Genomic DNA, 23462 nt, shown 5'->3' with positions numbered 1-23462 from the left:
TCCCATGTATGAACTAAATATGTAAGTTTTTTTTAAGTGCAAAAACAGTAGATTACTTCCAAACCTTCTATCATGTAAACATTTGGAGAATTGAAGGAAATAAAGAGAATTTGATTGACTTCTGATTGCTTAATCTAGTCATTTGTATTTTACTAGAAACTGAAGTCTTCGGAGATGTACTCTGTTCATAAAGTGCCAACCGTTGTATTCATTTTTACTTAAAATTGAAGAATAACTGCTTTGTTTCCCTTTTATTCTGGTGCTGCATTTGCTGTGGTAGAGTTTATGATAAAAAAACTATTTTCTATTAAAAAAATATTTTCTATTATGAAATAGAAGATGCAGTGGTTATTCCGGATACAGTCAATATAAATGTCCACAGTCTTACTAGTGTGAGATTACAAATGACTTGTCATTCTTTCTCATATTTGAATTAGTATTTACGGATAAACAACCATATACAGAGGAATCTCAATTATCCGAAGGACAGGGCAGGGAATATTTCATTCAGTTAGTTCAATTTTGGATAATTGAATGCCAGATAACATAGTTTAGCCAAGCATTGGGACTTTGCAATCTTGCTGGATAATCTGATGTTCGGATAATTGAATGCCAGATAAAGGAGGTTCCTCTGTACGTTTTTTTTCCCCCCAAATTGCCCTATTCAAGTATGTTATGCGTTTCTATGGCAATCTCCACCTGAGGTGGGAATTTGATTTGTCATTCTAGTCCAGAGATAGGGACATTGCCGTTATACAGCTAGACCTTTTCTGTTTTGAACAGCCTTTTTTTTTCAGTACGAAGCAGGACCCACTCCCACAGCCCTTTTCTGTAATTTAATGATGATGTCATTAGTGCTGCTTCCCGATCTCATCTGGAAATAAAAATGTTTATCAATTATTTTTTGGTTTCCCATGTTGATCCTTCTCTCTGCTTTACCAGGTGCACCTGATGCTGCCCTACCTTGATGTCATGTCTCCACTACAAATTCATTAACTCCCACAGTTATGGATACAGAATTGGCTCAAAGGTAGAAGACAGAGGATGGTAGTGGAGGGTTGTTTTTCAGACTGGAGGCCTGTAACCAGTGAAATGCCACAAGGATCGATGCTGGGTCCACTACTTTTCATCATTTTATGCTCACATCCAAATCATTTATATAAGAGGTATAGTTAGTGAGTTTGCTAATGACACCAAAATTGGAGGTATTAATACCTGAGCTATTTCTGCCTCCTATTTCTGGCAGGCAACATCTTGTGTTTTTTTTTGATAACGCATTTTTAGGAAGGATATCTCTTCCACTTGTAGGAAAACCTTAGCTTTAGAAATTGCGATGTTTTACTGTTAGCCTATACCTGGTGTTTCCTTTTACATTTTATCTCTTAGTTTAAACTTTGTAATTCCAAGACATTTTTTTTTAAAATCATAACTCATTAATTATATTCTTGTGATGAATAAGGAGTCAGTGAAGGGAATAAACCAACATTCAACGAGTAACAAGGAAGACAAATGAAATATTGACCTTTTATTTCGAAGAATGGACTGTGAAAGTTGGGAGATTTTGATAAAACTACACGAGCTTCTAGTCAAATCACATCTGGAATATTGTGAACAGTTCTAGCCCTATTGTCCAAGGTAAAATATACTGGTATAGAAGACAGTCCAGAGAAAGTTCACTCGGTTAACACCAGATATGGTGAGACTGTCTTATGAGGTGAGGTTAAGTAGGTTGGCCTGTACTCTGGAATTTAGAAGAATAATAGCTAACATTATTGAAACATTAAATATTTGGAGGACTTGACAAGGTAGATCCACTGAGGTGTTTTCTCCTTGTGGGAGCAACCAAGACCAGAGGATATTATTTCAGAATAAGGAGTAGCTATTTAAAACAGATTTAAGCAGGGTGTCTTTTTTTTCTCCCTGATGGAGATGAATCTGTGGAATTCGTTACAACAGAACTGAAGAGGCTGGGCTGTTAAGTGTAAATATCAGGCTGAGAGATTTTTAATCAGTAAGTGAATCAAAGGTAATAGTAAAAAGGAAAATGGAGTTGAGGATAATCAGATCAACCATGATGTCATTGAATGGCAAAACAGATTCCGAGAGCTGAAATACTTACTACTACTCATGGCTTGTGGTATTTTGTTTCAAAATCTCATACTCCTGAAGCTTTATTAAAGATTAGTTTATTTTTTTTAAAAAATACACCTAATGGCAAATTATATAATAATGGATATTTATTCTGCACTTACCAACAATAGCTCTGCATTTAAAGCATATTTGGCTGTATGCCTGAATAAAAATGCACCACTAACCTGATAAACTGTTCAGGAAACAGTTTGAGCGGCCTCCACCTTTTCAAACGTTTTTGTTAAATTACGGAAGGTACTTGGCTCTTGGTCCAGACGATGAAGAAATATAAAATTCAGGGCAGCAAGTTGGCTCAGTGGTTAGCACTGCTGCCTCGCAGCACCAGGCACTCAGGTTTGATTCCAACCTCAGCATACTGTTGCACATTCTCCCCGTCTCTTCTCAGGTTTCCTCCTCCGGGTGCTCCGGTTTCCTCCCACAGTCCAAAGATGTGCAGGTCAAGTGAATTGGCCATGCTAAATTGCCCAGAGTGTGTTAGGTGCATTAGTCAGAGGGAAATGGATCTGGTGGATTACTCTTTGGAGGGTCAGTGTGGACTTTTTGGGCCAAATGGCCTGTTTCCACACTGTAGGGAATCTAAAGAAACAGGAGGAAAAATGGGCCACATGTTCCCTTGAGCATGCTCTGTCATTCAGTAAGATCATGACTTAGATTATGACTTCAGTAAGATTAATTCCACATATGCCTATATCCTTTAGTGCACAAAGGTCTCCTTTCTCACGTAAAGAGTAACAAAGATTGGTAACCCTTTTGGTAAATAGAAATGAGGAAAACTCTCATAAATGGTCAACCTCTTGTATCTTGAGACTATGACCCCCACGTTTTATACTTTGGTGCTGACAACCTGTTACCACAATGTTCAAAACTTGGAGTATTAGAGAAAGTGAAAGGTGATCTACAAGCTACCAGTGTTTTACAATGGAAAAGTGCCCAGATGATGTCCTGTTCAGAGACTTTTCCCTGCGCTCCAGCAAAATCAGCTCTTGGCCATCAGCAAATGATGGAATGGGTCCTTGGGCTAAGAAACACTTTCTTAGTAGCCAGCAGTTCAGTGATGCTCAGTTTGAACCATTCTGTTATGGTCACTCAGCTCAAGGCCTTATTACACTTGGTCCAAACGTGGACAAAAGATCTGAAATCCAGTGGTGAGATAAAATGACTGACTTGAAAATTACAGCCTTTGACTGTGAAGGTTAGCTGATAGAATTGGAAGTAATGTTGATGTTTTCCACTTCAGGGTACGGGCAGGAAATGAGATCAATACAGTAATTATTGACCAGAAAAAGAATTTAGGGACAGAATCCAAAAAGTTATTGCTCAAACCTATGTAGGTACGCGTAGCAACATCTTTTTATGTGGTCAAAAAGCAAGTTCAGAGGAGATTTCAATAAACGAACAAGTTTATGCAGGTAGGTAAAAGTGGAGGCAGACATTGGCATTCAGAACACTTTTCCCCCACGTTGATATGAATTTATAAAAATTGAATTCCAAGTTCTCAGATGATAACATTGAACTAGATTTTCTGGGGAGTGGTAATCCCATGCAGACTGATACTCCTGCCCTTCATTTTTACAAAAGAGTGTTGTACATTTCTGAGTAGATTCTCCTTTATTAACGTGGGCCGTATTTCCATTCTGACAGTTCTTTGCTAGTACAGAAAGGGGAAAACATGCCAGTTCCTGCAAGTGTTAGGTCAGAGTGTGATGTGGTTGAGGGTGTGTGACATAAGTATGAGGTGTTTAATAATTACTCAGGAATTAAACTATGTATTTAATAGCCTAACATTTTCTGGGGAACTATTTTACGAAATTTCATTCGACCATCTAAAGTATTTGATTTAAATGGAAACTTTGGGCAGGTTCCAGATACAGAGAAATTGCCCACAGCAAGAATTAATTTCCAAGGCAAATCCTTTGGAGTATGCTATGATGGAGATTCAGCAAGGTCTCCATGAGCAACTTGCATATACGCTGGAATAATGGCTGTCTGACCAAGGGAAAATCTTGCCTCATTATAAATGTTAAATACAGCAATACACTTTAGGTAATGTTTTCTATTGTGATGTCTTAGGTTTCTTTAACAGTATATTCCTTTGATGCTGTAAATGCCTTTTATCAATTTCAAAGTAATTTCATGTTGTAAAAAATCAAAAAGAGTGCCTCTTTTTCCATTGTCAAATAGTGATTGATACAGTATGATAGTTCAGAGGTCAGTAGTGTACTGTATTGAAATTTACAATGAAGGAATGGTTTATCAGGTTAAATTTCCTAACTTTGTCAGACAATTTCTGAGCTGAGCAAACAGATTGTTTTTCATGACATTTATTGATGGACAATTTCTCTCGTGTTAGCTGCATTGGCTCCTAAATCTCAGAAATAGTTACTTCAACCTTACATAAATGAAAACAAAATAATGCAGATGCTTGAAATCAGAAACAAATGTAGAGAATGCTGAGATTTAATGACTCAGACTCAATGTTAGGACCATTACCGCAGAGGTCCTGAGGGACAAGATATACATGTATTTGGAAAGGACTGATTAGCGATAGTCAACATGACTTTGTGTGTGGGAAATCAAGTCTCACAAACTTGAGTTTTTTGAAGAAGTAACAAAAAGGATTGATGAGGACAGAGCGGGAGATGTGATCTATCGGGATTTAGTAAGGCATTCAACAAGGTTCCCCATGGGAGGCTGGTGAGCAAGGTTAGATCTCAAGGAATACAAGGAGAAGTCACCATTTGGATACAGAAGTGACTCAAAGGTAGAAGACAGGGTGGTGGTGGAGAGTTGTTTTTCAGACTGCAGGCCTGTGGCCCGTGGAGTGCCACAAGGATCGATGCTGGGTCCAGTACTTTTCATCATTTATATAAATGATTTGGATGGGAGCATAAGAGGTATAGTTAGTAAGTTTGCTGATGACATCAAAATTGGAGGTATGGTGGACAGCAAAGAAAGTTACCTCAGATTATAATGGGATCTTGATCAGATGGACCAATGGGCTGAGAAGTGGCAGATGGAGTTTAATTTAGATAAATGTGAGGTACTGCATTTTGGGAAAACAAATCTTAGCAGGATTTATACACTTAATGGTAAGGTCCTAGGGAATGTTGTTGAACAAGGAGACCCTGGAGTACAGGTTCATAGCTCCTTGAAAGTAGAGTCGCAGGTAGATAGGATAGTGAAGAAGGCGTTTGGAATACTTTCCTTTATTGGTCAGAGTATTGAGTACAGGAGTTGGGAGGTCATGTTGCGGCTATACAGGATGTTGGTTAGGCCATCGTTGGAAAATTGCATGCAATTCTGGTCTCCTTCCTATCAGAAAGATGTTGTGAAACTTGAAAGGCTTCAGAAAAGATTCATAAGGATGTTGCCAAGGTTGGAGGATTTGAGTTACAGGGAGAAGTTAAAGAGGACTGGAGCATTGGAGGCTATGGGGTGACCTTATACAAGTTTATAAAATCATGAGGGGTATGGATAGGGTAAATAGACAAAGTCTTTTCCCTGGGGTGGGGAGTCCAGAACTAGAGGGTGTAGGTTTAGGATGAGAGCGGAAAGATATAAAAGATACCTCAGCCAACTTTCACTCAGAGGGTGGTACGTGTATGGAATGAGCTGCCAGAGGAAGTGGTAGAGACTAGTACAATTGCAACATTTAAAAGGCATCTGGATGGATATGTGAATAGGAAGTGTTTGGAGGGATATGGGCCGGGTGCTGGCAGGTGGGACTAGATTGGGTTGGGATATCTGGTCGGTATGGATGAGTTGGACCGAAGAGTTTGTTTCCGTGCTGTACACCTCTATGACTCCATGACTCTATGTGGAATCACTACTGAAAATTAAAAAAGCTGAAAATGTCACAGCGGGTCAGGCAGCAGCCATGTAGACCAAGCTAATGTTGCGAGTCTAGATGACTCTTCGTCAAAGCTGACATAAAGTGACTCAATGTTTACTGCATTTCTGTCCACAGATGCTGAGTTTCTCTAACAATTTCTGGTTTTGTTTCAATAGCCCTTGAGCCTCTTTCTGCTCCAGTGATTATGGTGGATAGATCATCTGTCTACCAGCACTACAATACTAAAATCACTTTGCAAGATCAAGTTATTAACATGTTTAATCATGCATCAAAAGTGCAACTCCTGTTAATACTGGGCAGCAGTCTAAATTGCTGAGGGGATAAACTTGCACATGCAGAATCTTAAAACCTTTGTGGCTGAAAGGTCTTAAAACCATAGCAGGTTTGCATTAAAAATGCTCTGGAAAATTGCTCTCCAAACCTTTGAAGTGATCAAAATCTTCTGAAGATCACTTGGCTCAAGTGTTATCTGTAAAGTCACCTACCTTCTATATATAATGCAGTCACAGCCAAAGTTAGGAATTCGGCCAGCAATTTACAAAGGTGTAGCGAGTCAGTACAAACCATACCTAATGGAGGTAGGTTGCAGCGGTCAGGATGGCAGAAGAGCTGCCTAACATGCTATGTAAAAGTACAAAGCAGCTGAATGACAAGTTTTCACTTACCATGCAGTCACTTAATGGTTCTCTATGTCTTGTGTACAGGATCTTTTCAAATTCAATGCTTCATTGCACAATTCTTCAAGCATCTTTTTTCTACTATGGAGATTTCCCATATTCTTTCCTTCACCTAACACAGTAATGTTGCTCCATGACAAAATGGCACAGAACATATGAGCAATGCAAGTCATTAGCTAGCTGGCAAATAGTTGATATGAAACATGAAAGCATTGCAAACTCTGAAGCTGACAATGTAGGACTTCAAAAGGATAAAATAAGTGGTACCACTCTAAAGAGGGACCAGATGCACAGAAGCAGAGAGACCTGACAGCGATCATTGTTAATTGCAGGACAGGCGAAAAGAACAGTTAATTAGACATTCAGCATCCTGCGCTTTACTAATGGGGCAGAGAGAGATTATATTGGACTTGTATAAGACACTAATTTGGCCTCAGCTGAAGTGGTGCACCCAGTTTTCAATGTCACATTTTACAAAAGATAGAGTCATAGAGATGTACAACATGGAAACACCTTCAGTTCAACCCATCCATGCTGACCAGATATCCCAACCCAATCTAGTCCCACCTGCCAGCACCTGGCCCATATCCCTCGAAACCCCTTCTATTCATATACCCATCCAAATGCCTCGTGTGAAGACATTGGAGAGAGTTCACAAGAGATTTGCAACATTGGTGCAAGGAATGAGAAATTTCATCTACAAAGATAACCTTCTTCAATCTAAGAGGTGGTCTGATAGAAGTTTTCACATCAGGAAGTTCTGGACAAAGTAAAAAAATAATGTCACAATAGGACTCTCATTAAAGAGAACCAATTGGTGCTAGTTTAACCTGAGGGTGGGGAAAGGTTAACAAGAGCCCGAACAATCTCACGAGTGAAAGAATTGTGCAGCTACAATGGGCTGAATGCTTTCCTTCTACACTGGAACAATTTTGTCTTACTGCACAGATCCTACTGATTTTCAAGAGGGTCTAGAGAACTGCTGTTCTGAAAGTCAGTGATAGGTAGGCCTATGGCAGCTGCAGATGGGTGGCTGCAACTGTCAAGATTTTAGAAAATGCAAATCCTTTTGTTTTAAAATTTAAAGAAAAAAAAACAATATAGTTTATTTTAATGGAATTAATTCCTTTGTGTCACTGATTTTACATACCATACAGACAATAATGGCAAGGTTACAGCACTCTGGCTGATACAGCATGTCCCACACAACTGTTATGCCTAATATATCGCAGTGTATACATTCATCATCTCACAAATTCTCTAAAGGGAGAGTTGGGCAAGTTTTGTTTTCAAAGTGTGAAGGGTGTGCTGCTTCCCAGAGTAAGCAAGAACAGAAGTAAATGGTATGTTAACTTGCCATTCCTAATAAGGTGATGGAATTTCTTTCAGCACTGTCCCACGATCTTGTTACAAAAAAATTTGAGGTATTACCTATCTCCAGTTTACATATAACACTGTAAGATAGCAGTAGAAATAAGCCATGTCATTCCTTGAAGTCTACCCCACCAGATGGTAAGATATTGGTTGAACTTCTACATGTTTAAAGTTTGTCCATAGAAGGTGGGCATTACTGCTCAGGCCAGCATTAATTGACCATCCCTAATTGCCTGCAGTCAACCACATTGCTGTTGGTCTGGAGTTACATGTAGGCCAGATCAAATAAAGGTAGCAGCTTTCTTTCCATAGCAGATTTCTTTCCATAAAGCATGGGTTTTTACTATATGGTTGCCACACACCCAGTTCTCTATTCCAGATTTTTTTATTGAACACAAATTTCACCATCTGCCATGTTGGGACTTGAACCCATGTCCTTAGAACATTAGGTTAAGGTTCTAGAATGCTATTTCAGTGACATTACCACCATCTCAATCTCATTTTCCCAGCCTATCTACCTATCCTTTGATAATTATCAATCTCTGTTGTCTTGAGTATGCTGATTGAGTGAGCATCCAAAAACCTAAACAAAGCATCCCGATCTCGAAAAATGCAAAGTTTGAAAAGAATTTGCACCTCAGTTCAAAATGCATCCTCCTCATCTTAAGACTACGATCACGGGATTTTACAAAGATAGCTTCATCTCTGCACCTACCTCAGTCAAACCCTCAGCACTTTGTACATTTCAATACAATTAGCTTTCAGTCTTCTAAATAGTAGATGCCCACTGTACTTGTTTGCTGTTTCTGGCCTTTCTCATACTTGGAGTCAATCTAGTGCACATTTGATTTACTCTGACCAAATATTATATTTTTCCCATCGGGGAAAGAAAATAAAACAGTACACAGTCTCACCAAGGTCTCACAGAATCATAAGAAGACTTTTCACTATTGCACTCCAATCTTCTTAAATAAAAGTGATAATTCTGGCTGACATATTTATCTTGGAGCCTGTGCCAAAACTCAATTTCTTTCAGTTGAACATGTGTTTGATGCCAATCACTATATCAGTGAGGATACAATTAAGCTTAGTAAAGAGAATCTTATCTCATGACCAATTGGCAAATCCAAAACTTTCTCAAACAGTGGCATAACTGAGAAAATTCACTGTCTGTATTTTAGGTTCACTTCCTTTTAATTGATAATTTCAATTATTTGTTTGTGACTCATTTTTGTAAAAGTTGAGTTTTTTTCCTCTTTCTTGTATTTGTAAGAAATCTCTCGACTCAAAAGAGAGGTTTAATTTTACATATTCAATTTGTTCCATGTTTCTATTCCAGAATTTTCCAACTTGAGTTTGCTGCAAGTGAAAATTGGCAATAATTGCACAATGTTGATGAGAGGATTATATTTCAGCATCACATCCTGGAATCTAGTTTGAGTGTATATCAATAAATTCTTCAATTCCAAGTGAAAAGCAAAAATGTTGTTGTTATAATATTTTATTGATGTAAAGCAGTATTGTCTGGCAAAACAAAACAACCAGAAAAAACAAGGTGCTAACTATGAATCAAGTTTCAAATTCAACTCTCAATATAAAATGTCTTCTGCTTTTATATTTTTTAAACATTTTGCATCGAAATCAAATGAAAGTATTTACTGTATACAAAGCGAGAAGCCTTGCACTAAAATTACACTATAAGGGTTAGGTGGAAAATTCTCTCACTGGTTACAAAGATACATTTATAACAACAATGTATTAAAAGAAAATGGTCCTCCCACCTTTAAAATTTAACAAGGCAAATGTCCAAACAATACCACAGATTTTGCATAGTTATATTTATTCATTATGTCTGCCTTTGTTCAGTTTACAAATAAACAATAAAGTATATAGTATGTATACCAGAAACTTTGGTCTGGCAATTAGAAATATATTTCATTTGTGTATTAAATTACTTTGGCAGCATTGTTTGACATGTAAGCAGACAAAAAATAATAAAAGTGTGTGTTAGAAAATGAAACAATGATCTTGCAGAAAGCAAAGAAATTAGTAACGTTTCGTAGATGAAAATGATGATCCATCTTGAAGCTTGCACTACCTGACAGCATGTTAAAAACAAACAATCTTTCTAAAAAATAAAGTGTATTATCACCCTGAGATGTGATTTGATGAAACAGTTTTGTACTCCTATAATCATTTGCCAACTATGCATCACTGAGGAATGGCAAAACTCTAGTAGTTTTTTTTTCACCTCCAGCATATAATCAGTCTTCCAACTATATTTTAACTAGACACTGGGTTAGGGTGAGCACTTAAGCAGTCTTATCCAAGGTAACACCTAATAAATCACTCATTGCTTTGAAATGATTTTATTACATTCCTTCCCAAACCAGAATCTACTCGGCTATTTATGCTTTAATCGTAACAACATGCTTCTGACTCATGGTATAATCCACCTTGAAATCTGACCATCCTACATTACAAACCACAAATAGTAAAACTTCAATGATTAAGGATCTTATTTGTAATGGACAGATTTCAAAGACATAATTGGAACATTAAGACCTATAACATTTTATTTATGTTTTTACTCATTCATTTTAAGATATTTTGGGAATGATTCAATGAACATCATTTTTTTAAGCATATGCCTGGTTATGCATTTTTAATTGAAGAACCAAATTTATTTCAATCTATTAGGCAACTAAGATATTCTCCAGCCATTAGTACTTGCATCATGTCAGAAATATTTTGCAAACAGTACGACAAAGTATTCTAGCACCATATAGCTGGCATATAACAAATCTCCTGCTTAAAGTCTAATTTAGAAACTATAGCACAATTTCAGAATAATCCACATGAAAAAAGGCAACCATGAACATTGTCTATTGCTTGGGTGCTTTTTTGTTGGGATACGGTTTCAAGAGTGTCAGGCCTTGCCCAAAATTTGTTAGAGAGTATTAGAAGGCAAGGCCAACCTCAGGAGCAATCACCACAACCAAACACAGTGTTGTCACTACTCGACACAGAGAAACTCTCAGGAAAATCAGTAGACAATTCAATCTCTGTAGCTAATTTTGAACATGGCTGATCTATGCTCCAACCCCAGCGTACTCACATTTGCACTACAGCCTGTGATACCTAAAACTAACAGAAATTTATCAATCTCAAACAGACTATGTTGATTGGCAAAATGTGCACAGACTTTTGAGTGATGTGGGTGGGGGGATTTGAAAGGGGAATGAGTTTTTAACATCCTCCTTATGTAAAACTACTTCTTCAATTCGCTCCTAAACATTTTCATTCTAATTTCATAATTAGTTTTATGCAATCCAAATATAAAAAGAGAGAGAACCAGGACAAATTTAATACAGTTGACCCTTAATGATGGCCTAAAACAGGTGCTAGAACCCTTTCATAAAATTACTTTTTCAGCAGGTTATTACAAGAACTATTAATTTAGTCCAGTGTTTCTCTAATTGTACTTGATTAACAATTTACACACAAAAAACACATTTTTGGAGATTTTATACAAAAGGATTAAGACAAAATATGAAAGAGATTTGCAGTCTTAGAAAGGCATGTGTAAATCTGGAGACACAGATTTATAAATTCTGGTTCAATCTCGAGCTGTTAAAATATTTTTTAAGATGTTGGAATACAGTTAAGTTAGGAAATTGCCTTTTAAGAAAATGTCTCCTCTGTACCTTCACCATATTCATTACCTCAGTACACATTGTAAATTACTGCTCTCTTGTGATTCTCCATTGAGATGTGACTCAGTATTCTCCAATTAGATCCAATGTCTTCAATTATGATTAAAGGAACAATTTAGCAATAATTCCTAATTTATTGTTGGAAGCATGTGAATGTCCTTCGGAGTAGGGATTTGTATTTATAACAATTCTCATGATCAATAACTCTCATTCTTCAGATTCACATTATGGAACTGTATGAATAATACCACTACTGTAACTAAGCAGAAATTAGCACTTTCAGGTAAGAGAGGAGCAAAATGACATTTGTAAAACTAAAAATTATGGTATATACTACATAATGTCACTGACCTGGATTTTTGTTTTTTAAATTGCATGTTGGCATCTCTGGCTGATGTCCGACTCTAATTAGCCAAAGGGCAGTTAAAACACAGTTACATAGCTTTGGATCTGAGTCACATGCAGGTCATACCAGATAAGGATTTACCTTACTCTAAGGACATTAAAACAACCAGATGGGTTCTACTGACAATACTTACATTGTAGTCTTTAGAACAGCTTTTCATTCCAGATTTTTATTGAATGCAAATATCATCTGCCAGGTCCTCAGAACATTAGCATGGGGTTCTAGGTTACTAGTCGAGAGTGTGTTGCTGGAAAAGCACAGGCAGCATCCAAGGAACAGGAGAATCAACCTTTCAGGCCAGAGCCCTTCATGAAGAAGAGCTTCTAGATTACTAATCCAACGACAATAGCACCACAGTATGAATTGAAAGTGAAGATATTTGGATCACTGAGATGAAATATCTCTCACAATGGGCACTAGGTTGCTCGAGAACGCTTGCCAAAACAAGATAATAATGCGTGGCACACTTGGCTCAGAATGACACCCAGTGCTGGGAAGACATTGGTCTCCATACAAATCCTAGCTTTGACAATCATTCAAAATCAATGCCTGAGTGGTATTTTATTTCCTCTCACAGACTAACAAAACATCATACAGCATAGCTACATACCGGGAGGGGGAGCAAAAACAGTGGTTTCTTCCTTCATTTAAAGGCAATATCACTTGTACCATCAGTAGTCGTTCCATCACCTCCTTTGCATGGTACAGAAAGGGTAGTGAGAACTATTTCTTTTGATAAGAGTGAGATAAAATATTAATACATATAACTGTATTTAGGCACTCAGTTAAGCTGATGTCAAAGAGTCACAAATAATGAACGCTAAGGGAGCAATTTGCTGTGAAAGGTCATCTGAATGGAAATGTGTACTTATGTGTATTGGAATAATTATGGCACAAACAGAAAGGAGGTTATCAACTCTTTCACTTAATTAAAATAGAGTGCTGATCAGGCACCAATTTCTTCACTAGTGCACAAAATCGCTCAGAATTTGAAACAAAATTTTGACTCAGAAAATATCCATAGAAAGCATGACTATAAATACAAGAAGTGAAGAATGGTGCAAACTAAATCCTGAATTAATGTTAACGCAGATAACTAAATATTACTCTGTCTCTTCCCAGCAGTCAGTCAGATTTCCTTTGCTACGTCTTCTAATTCCAGGCAGCTTCCCTGCTGTCATAATGCTCCACTTGGAGCCACTCGTGTTTGTTTCACTGTCCAGGCTTGTGTATTTGGAACTTCCACAAGTCTCACTCGTCCAGTCAGACCAGGCACTGGAATCAGTTAGACCGCTACAAGGGTTCTCCATCTTTACCTGTGGATCCCAACCCTCGTCCTCTGTGGGGATCTTGCTGGCTGAATTCTGTTTAATTCCTAAACTGTCCCAGAAACTAGATTTCTTCTCCATTTTCACTTCTTCTTTTAGTTTGACCGTGGTCCTGCCAAGATACAAAGGGAAAAAAGATCATTGCAGCCACTGGACATACAATCTGCTCGAGAGTTTTTGTTTATAGCATAAAGCTTTCTGCCACAATGTGACTAACTCACTTTTACGATATGATCGTCCATCCTCAGTGACTTGCACAGGTAAGTCACCATTTGCTATCATTCTCAATTAAGGATTGCCGTGGATGAGTTTAGTTTACAGGAAGGAATGGTGGTCAATATTTTAAGATAGGCAAGAGTAGGTGCCAGAGGAGTAACATTAGAGAATAAAACCAGCTGGTAAATTAGTCATGGTTTTTTTAAACTAATACTTTCAGTAAATATACCATGTGTCCCTGAAAGAAAGAAAGGTGAGTCGAGAGGAGAGAAAAGACAAAAATTACACTGTTCAGAATCAGTACATTCCACGTAATATGTACAGTTACAGTTCAAAGGAACTGCAATGGCACAACAGCCATGCTTAGGATCCAAAAGTGATCTTATGAAGTAAGTTATCTGGAAGATTTTAGAAATAATGAACCATTTTACATCAACAATGAATGTCTGAAGTTCAACCTTCGATAACTGATGAATAAATAGCACCCTGTATATCAGAGTGTACCGAACAATGAATCCCAAGTACAAATGAAATAAGAAAATGCAATCAATTATACCAGATTGAAATGAAATGATTTTCACAAATGTTAGAAGTACAAGAAAACAATTAATCTCAATTATGCCCTTGATACAAACATTTATAGCAGAAAGCCAAGCTCTGAGTTTTCCATTTGCCTCCAGCTAAGTTGATTATAGAAAAAAGAACTTTTTCCATTGAATATTAGAAATTGGAGTTGGAGTAGGTCATATGGCCCATCAAAGCTGGCCTTCCATCTCAACTTCCCTTTTCTTTCCTACCTATCCCTCAATTCCCTTAATCTTGAAATAGCTATTGATCTATATCTTGAACACACTCCAAGACTGAGCGTCCACAGTTAGTAAATAATTCCGAAGATTCTGAACTGTGTGTGAAGAAATTTACTCTCAATTCAACCCTAAATGGCCAGTATCCTTATTTTGAGTATCTGCCACTAGTTCTAGACCTGATAGCCAGGATGACAGCATAATTACCTCAATCCCTCTCAGAATCTTCTACATTTTACTGAGATCGCCTCTAACTCTTCTTAAAGATAATATGGGTCCACTCTACACATTCTGGGTTTGAAATTACATTTTCATACAAGACATATTAATGGCTCTCTTTTTACATTCATATAATCATAAAAAAAATCAACTAATTTAAAAGCCTTATATTCTCCTTGTAGACAAGTGATAACATCTTAAAATAATATGGTCTAGATTTTTTAATGAAATTGATCAAGATGATCACACACGTTTGTAAAATACATTTCCATGTGAGATTGTTAGAATTAATATTTATAACTGCTCTGTGTGCTAATCCAAGGTTTGTATTTCACTGTTAGGAAGATTTTGAAGGTTCTTCCCAAATACCAAATAATTTTACAGGTTTGGTTCAGCACTCTTATTGAGGCATTGCATTGGGTTTATAGCTCGTTACGCCATTCCAGCTTTCGTGGTGTGTGTGTTGGGAGGGTTTGACAGATATCTTGGCGATGTCACATGGGTTACTACAAAAATGTACCAGCATATCTGCCACCATATAAGTTCCAGGAAAAAAACTACTGTTCCAGGTGGGTGAATCATCTGTTACCATCTGAAGTGGTAAGATAAAGGAACCTTGGATGACGAGAGTGGTGGAGCTTCTTGTCAAAAGGAAAAAGGTAGCTTACATCAGGTGGAGGAAGCTAGGGTCAAGCTCAGCTCTCCAGGATTACAGGCAGGCGAGGAAAGAGCTTGAAAATGGTCTGAGAAGAGCCAGGAGGGGACACGAGAAAGGCTTGGCAGAACGGATTAGGGAGAACACAAAGGCATTTTACACTTATGTGAGGAATAAGAGAATGGTCAAAGAAAGAATAGGGCCGATCAGGGATAGCATAGGGAACTTGTGTGTGGAGTCTGAGGAGGTAGGGGAAACCCTAAATGAGTTTTTTGCTTCTGTCTTGACGAAAGAAACAAACTTAGTAGTGAATGAAACCTTTGAAGAGCAGGTATGTATGCTGAAATGGATAGAGATAGAGGAAGCTGATGTGCTGAAAATTTTGTCAAACATTAAGATTGACAAGCCACCAGGCCTGGACCAGATTTGTCCTTGGCTGCTTTGGGAAAAGAGAAATGCAATTGCTTTGCCACTTGCGAAGATCTTTTCATCCTTGCTCTCCACTGGAGTCGTACCTGAGGACTGGAGAGAGGCAAATGTAATCCCTCTCTTCAAGAAAGGAAATAGGGAAATCCCCGGCAATTACAGACCAGTAAGTCTCACGTCTGTCATCTGCAAGGTGTTAGAAAGGATTCTGAGGGATAGGATTTATGACCATCTGGAAGAGCATGGCTTGATTAAATGCAGTCAACATGGCTTTGTGAGGGGCAGGTCATGCCTCACAAACCTTATCGAGTTCTTTGAGGGTGTGAATAGAAAAGTTGATGAGGGTCGAGCTGTGGATGTGGTGTATATGGACTTCAGCAAGGCATTTGATAAGGTTCCCCATGGTAGGCTCATTCAGAAGGTCAGGAGGAATGGGATACAAGGGAACTTAGCTGTCTGGATACAGAATTGGCTAGCCAACAGAAAACAGCAAGTGGTAGTAGAAGGCAAGTATTCTGCCTGAAAGTCTGTGGTGAGAGGTGTTCCACAGGGCTCTTTCCTTGGGCCTCTACTGTTTGTAATTTTTATTCATGACTTGGATGAGGGGATTGAAGGATGGGTCAGCAAGTTTGCAGATGACACAAAGGTTGGAGGTGTCGTTGACAGTATAGAGGGCTGTTGTAGGCTGCAGCTGGACGTTGACAGGATGCAGAGATGGGCTCAGAGGTGGCAGATGGAATTCAACCTGGATAAATGTGAGGTGATGCATTTTGGAAGGTCGAATTTGAAAGCTGAGTACAGGATTAAGGATAGGATTCTTGGCAGTGTGGAGGAAGAGAGGGATCTTGGGGTGCAGGTACATAGATCCCTTAAAATGGCCACCCAAGTAGACAGGGTTGTTAAGAAAGCATATGGTGTTTTGGCTTTCATTAACAGGGGGATTGAGTTTTAAGAGTCGTGAGATCTTGTTGCAGCTCTATAAAACTTTGGTTAGACCGCACTGGGAATACTGTGTCCAGTTCTGGTCGCCCTATTATAAGAAAGATGTGGATGCTTTGGAGAGGGTTCAGAGGAGGTTTACCAGAATGCTGCCTGGACTAGAGGGCTTATCTTATGAGGAGAGGTTGACTGAGCTCGGACTTTTTTCATTGGAGAAAAGGAGGAGGAGAGGGGACCTAATTGAGGTATACAAGATAATGAGAGGCTTAGATAGAGTCGATAGCCAGAGACTATTTACCAGGGCAGAAACGAGGGGTCATAGTTTGAAGCTGGTTGGAGGAAAGTTTAGAGGGGATGTCAGAGGTGGGTTCTTTACACAGAGAGTTGGGAGAGCATGGAATGCGTTGCCAGCAGCAGTTGTGGAGGCAGGGTCATTGGGGACATTTAAGAGACTCCTGGACATGCATATGGTCACAGAAATTTGAGGGTGCATACATGAGGATCAATGGTCTGCACAACATCATGGGCTGAAGGGCTTGTTCTGTGCTGTACTGTTCTATGTTCTATGTTTCACTGTGCTTGGGCCGTTGCAGTAGGAAAATGCATCACAAACCTATTTATTGACAAGGCTTAATCTCTGTTAAACATTTTCTGCTTTTGAAATCATGGCTGACACTTTTAGAACCTCAAGTATTCCCTTGCACTCGATCTCTGAGCAATGCTGAAACCTGCTGCATGATGCAGCAAACACTACATCTTTATTTAAAATAGAATACAATATCCTTTATTGTCCCATGTGCTCCAGAACAGAGGTACAGGAGTACAGTAAATTGTTTTTACAGTGGCTGCGTTTCATGGTGCTATCTTTGGTACAAGTATCTTAGTACAAATTTGTACTGAGTAGAACATGTGGTGTTGTTACAGAGTAGAAAATATAGGTGAGCATGAAAAGATGAAGTTGTCCAGAATGATAATAAGTCACCGCAGGTATTTAGGTTCCAGTCTGTGGCTGCGGGCCCCAGAGCACGAGCCCACATTGCCTCCATGTGCCGACCTCCATCCAGTACTCACTGCATCGCCACTCCAGGAATCACCAGTGTGCTCCACTGCCACTGTGGGACTCAGCCCGTACTCGCTCTGCCATGTGACTTGGCATGTTCTTGCTCAGCTGGGGGGTTCAGCCCCTGCTTCTCCACCCTGAAACTGAGCCCCTCCTCGCTCCACAGGTGGACTTGGTCCATGGTCACTCCGCCAGGGAACTCGGCCTGTGATCCTTCCACTGGGGGGACTAGGCCCCTATCGCTCCACCGGGGGACTTGGCCTGTGGTCCCTCCACTGTTGGGACTAGGCCCATATTTGCTCCACTGGAGGGGCTTGGACTTTGATCCCTCCACTGGGGGGACTAAGCTCATACTCGCTCCACCGGGGAACTCGGCCTGTGATCCCTCCACTGGGGGGACTAGGCCCATACACGGTCCACCGGGGACTCGGCCTACAGCCCTCCGCTGGGGTTCTCGGCCTGTACTCACTCCGCCGGATGACCCGGCCTGTGCTAGTGCGGGTGTGATTTCCCACAGGTTAACAGAGAAGGGACGATGGAGCTAGGAGGGTGGATTGGGAGGATTTACAAGCACGTTGGAAACAATTTAAAATCTAAGAAAGTCACAGTTCTATCACGTGAACCAGAGATAACTGCTTGGCTTTTCTCAGCGGTGAGGCCCCTGTCAGTAAGGTGAGTCTAGGTCACAAACTGCTCCATGAAATTTGTGTCAAGTTACCACATACTGCCAAGTCTTCAGATGTCTAACACCTCTGAACAAATTTAAATTTTGATTAGAAGCAATTAGGATGAAAATTGCATGCTGAAACCAGACTTTCAAACAGTTGTGTTGTACCCATTTGCTGTCTGTTTTTGTCCTTCAACCATAAAGTGTCTCTGTGCATTCCCGAGATAATTATGAATAATTGGATGGGATTGAATTATTGTTTGCAGTCATAATCGATTTCATGTTACTTTGCTGACACAGCCTTGAGCTACATTTATGCCCTCAATACACCATTGGGGTTAAATCCACATTGATTGATTGATTCTGTGAAAGCTACAAGCATGACAAGCGCAGAACACATCAAAGCCATTGTAGATAAGACAGTGTTACTCCAAGTCTCTCCACTTTATAAACTCCAAAGCTTGTTTTATCTTAAATCAATACTGAAACAAACTAAGTGCCTAACTACAATATATACAAAAAAAACTTTACAATTGTATAAGGAACCTAATCAGGTGGATGGCTGGGTTTACAGTACATGGGTAAAGGACTATGACAAGAATTAAGAGGATCCCAACTCAAAAAATTTGCTCTTCATTAAGACTCCTACAAAAAACATAAATGGCTCCAAAATTTTTAATTCAGAGAGGGTCACTTTCACAGCAGCTGCAAAGCAACCACACACAAGCTACAACAATTGTGTTGCCAAACATACTATTACAGTAGCGGCTCAACATACGAACGACCCCGTTCACGAACAAATCGGTTTATGAACAGCATTGCACATAAAACTTTGCTTCAACATAACGTGCAAAATTCAAGGTACGAGCAGTTCGTCTTTGGAGCGTGCGCTGTGAACATGGGAAAAATTGATTCAGTTCACGAACTTTTCGGTTCCCGAACCAGGTCCCGGAACGGATTAAGTTCGTAAGTCGAGGTGCTACTGTATTTGCAACAATCACACCGAAACTAAAAAGTTGTGGATTACACCATGTGGTAGCCCTGAAAATAAACTCTGAATCTAACTGTGAGTGTACAGATTAGAATTACTGGATCTGTACGGTGCATGAAATGAGCCATTCAGCCCATCAAGTCCACACCGACCACTTAAAGAGCATCCTCACCAGTGCCACCACTCCCCCTACTCTATCCCCATAACCATGCATTTCCCATGGCTAAACCACCTAGCCTGCGCATCCCTAAACACTATGGGCAATTTAGCATGGCCAAGGAACCAAATCTGCGCATCTATTAGATTGTGGGAAGAAATCGGAGCACCCGGAGGAAACCCACACAGACACGGGGAGAAAGTGCAATCTCCATGCAGACAGTCACCCCGAGGGTGGATTTGAACCCGGGTGCTGTGAGGCAGCAGTCCTAACCACTGAGCCACTGTGAGTAGGCATCATAAACTGAAACTTCTACTGCTTTGTGATTAATATCTCTCAAGATCATGCACGGTAGATGGAAAGTAATTGTTCATTTATTTCTGAAATCACTTTGCAGTAGAAACATTATACAATTTCCAGCTCAGAGATAGTGAGGACTACAGATGCTGGAGAAGTCAGGATGAAGGATTAAACCCGAAACATCAACTCTCTTGCTCCTCAGATGCTGCCTCACCTGCTGTGCTTTTTCCAGCAGCAGACTTTATTGACAATTTACAGTGACACAACCAACTTGCATAACATCAGTCAAAACAGTGGGGCACCAATTTCATGGACTGAATGCATACTCCACCTATAAGACAAATGTAAAACAGGGAATTCTGAACAACTTGCAAGTACCACCTTCTCATGACTTCATTGAAAAATTGGTGCTGGGGAGTAAAGAGATTTTGTTTTGCTGTGTGTTTTGCCATCTTTCCTCCTGTGTTATACTTACATAGCTTGATTTGTTTATTTTTATTCCTTTTGTGATATAAACTTCTGTTTTATTCTTAAAACTATACCTGCAGCTGTGAATGCTCCAGTGAAAGACTATCACTTGAAATTAAGGAAAACAAGAGATCTAGCAGGCCAAATATCATTCCGGGATTGGACTTGTCCAGTAGCAACAACAGGGGAATCAAAAGAGTGTACATTCGTTTATCAGTTGGAGGGGAGAATATGATGAAGGATATCAAGCCAAACAGCCCTCAGGTGTTTCCTAAGTAGAATTCAGAACCACAGCCTGGTCATCATGGACTGTGCTCAACGTTTCACCTTAAGGGACATGAAAAGCGATTGAACATTGGGAACCGCAGAAGTTTGTTTTCAAACTTCGTGTCCATAGGTTGCCTTCAATGCAACTTATGATCCCTCAACCCAAGGGCTGAAGTCATCCTGGAATATCATTCGGCAGAAATGAAAAAAAAGTGCCGAATGGTTTGGAGAAGGTCTATAAAAATGCTAGAGAGATATGGCCTGGATACTTGAGGCTGTAATGAGGCTCTGAAGTGTCTCAAGCTGAAATGTTTGGTTCGCCCATGTTGTGTGCAAGAAGCCAATTCATGAAAGAGTTGACATACTCAGAGGACTGACCAATAAGACAGGACTGAACTTTGGTGGCTAGTACTTGACCTCATGTTCTTTTCTATCATAGAGCTAAATAGAAGTGAACTTGTTGCTGCTGAGGATTTTGAGTACTATGATGTCACCTTTTTCTTGCCCTTTGAGATTAAGAGCACTTTTAAATCATATCGGAAGACATTGTACAACAGTTTTCCCAGGCTCCAATGGTCAAGCAACATTCATTCCAAAAACTATCTGAAAACTTTACCTTAAAAGGTTGAGTGTCATGTGACTTTGTTCTATAAGACACAAGGAGAAAGTGTGTGCTTGCCAGAGGCATAATCGAAGTTGCCCTTAATCTCAGGAGAACTGGCATGGTCATGCAGCCCAAGTGTTGTGTAGCAGATAGATGTATCCTTAACTGCCTTTCAACTAATCATAGATAAAAGACCAATTTCTGCGTATGTGTGTAACACATTTTATTCACAGTCATTTAAAATTCCTGCTCCATACTTACATTGTTTAGACTTCTCCAAGGCTATACCTAAACTTAACCAATCGAGTTAACTAATCTGGGATGTTCCCAGAACTGCTGAGCTTCTCCAGCACTCTTATTATTTCAGATCTTAAGTTTCTGTAGTACTTTGCTCCAAATTGAGGTACAAACAGGCAACCACACTGCAGTAGTGGTGAAAACATTTACTTGGCACCCATGCCGAAGAGGTGTTGAAGACATCAGCCAGAGTTCTTGGTCCTAAAACCAAACCAGCAACTGCCACAAAGACTGCATTTGAGCCTCAGATGTTGATGGAATTACACAGACAATATTCAGCTTTTCAACAATCTCAATCTAGACACACTATGAAGGATAACCACTGGGACAAGGTATCAGAAAGATGACAGAGCACACAAAGCTGTACCCTGACAAATGATTCTGGGTAATCCAAGATGGAGGACAGGAAAAATTTCTGGCTGTAATAGTTGCTCCTTTTTTGAGGTATTTTTGGTGCTGGAGGTGATTTCCTCGAATTCCAGGAGCAGCAATTACTGTTTCATATGCTGCTACTTTTTTTTTTCCAAAGTTCCAAAACAGAGTCAAAACAACAGCAGTTTTAAAAGGGAGAAGAACAGACAAAGGAAGCACATGGTGAGGACAGTGCAGGAAGGAAAGAGAGAGAGAGAAACTAACCATTGCCTTTGCAGTTTGAATTCATGTATCGCTGGACATCGGAGTGCATGTTGGAAAATTAATAAACAGTGAAATTCACAACTGATCTTCAAGGAACTGTTGGGCGAAGTTCACAGCACAGAATCAGATAAGTTAATTGTTGTTTTAAGTGTGGCCTACAGAAAGTCTGGAATAGTGAGTAGAGTGGATTCTTTCTTGATTATATGTTTTTGGAGATATATTTTAAATTTAATCAAGAAACATAAGCCATAACTATTGATTTAATCTGGGGCAATGTTTGTAGAGGAATAAGATAGTGTTATTTTCTGGGTCTGTAGATTGTGAAGGAGCAAAAATGGATTTTAGTAGAGTGATATATGCTTCTTGTCAGATGTGGGAGTTTAAAGAGAGGTTAAGGGTTATTGCAGATTTTATTTGCCATAAATGCTGTTGGTTGCAAATCTTAGCAGATCAAATGGATCAGTTGGACAAACAGTTAGAAGCAATGAGGAATTTGCAACAACAATAGTATGTGATGGATGGCAGTTATAGGAAGGAGGGGAAAATCTCAGATACATTCATATAGATGGTTAACTCCATCTATGGTAAGGGAAGGGAGATAGGCAGCTAGTGCAGGTGTCTTCTGTGCATATACCCATTTCAAACAGGTAAGCTGATTTGGAAAATGTAGGGGATGATGGATTCTCAGGGGAACATAGCACAGAAGCCAGGTTTCTGGTATTGATACTAGGTCTAATGCAACGAGGGGTACGTCGGGTTCCAAGTGATCAATTGTGTTAAGGGATTCTCTAGTCCGAGGTACAGACAGACGTTTCTGTGGCCAGCACAGAGAAAGCAGAATGGTGAGTTGCTTCCCTGGTGCCAGGAGCAAGGATGTCTCGGAGAGGGTGCAGAATGTTCTCACGGGAGAGAGCGGCCAACAAGAGGTCATTGTTACATTGGAACCAATGACATAGAAAGGGAAAAGGTTGAGATTCTGAAGGGAGATTACAGAGAGTTAGGCAGGAATTCAAAAAGGAGGTCCTCAAGGGTAATATCTGGATTACTCCTGGTGCTACGAGCTAGTGAGGGCAGGAACAGGAGGATGGAGCAGATGATTGCATAGATGAGGAGTTGGTGTATGGGAGAAGAATTCACATTTTTGGATCATTGGAATCTCTTTTGGGTAGAAGTGACCTGTACAAGGAGGATGGATTGCACCTAAATTGAAAATGGACTAACATACTAGCAGGGAAATTTGCTAGAGCTGCTC

At 39.6% G+C, this 23462-nt stretch overlaps 1 protein-coding gene across 3 annotated transcripts in view; it reads right to left on the bottom strand.

Annotated features, from left to right (window-relative positions):
• Positions 1-9616: 9616 nt before the first annotated feature.
• LOC132807529 (testis development-related protein-like) overlaps positions 9617-23462 on the bottom strand; it is a 65689-nt gene continuing 51843 nt past the window's right edge. For all 3 annotated transcript variants that reach the window (XM_060821648.1, XM_060821646.1, XM_060821642.1), the window contains one exon: positions 9617-13617. In XM_060821648.1, the coding sequence (XP_060677631.1) occupies positions 13281-13617 (337 nt within the window). In that variant the 3' untranslated portion in view covers positions 9617-13280. The remainder of the gene's footprint in view (positions 13618-23462) is intronic.

The sequence above is a fragment of the Hemiscyllium ocellatum genome, chromosome 3 (assembly GCF_020745735.1).
Source record: "Hemiscyllium ocellatum isolate sHemOce1 chromosome 3, sHemOce1.pat.X.cur, whole genome shotgun sequence".
Taxonomy (NCBI): domain Eukaryota; kingdom Metazoa; phylum Chordata; class Chondrichthyes; order Orectolobiformes; family Hemiscylliidae; genus Hemiscyllium; species Hemiscyllium ocellatum.
This window is presented reverse-complemented; position numbering and strand designations above follow the sequence as displayed.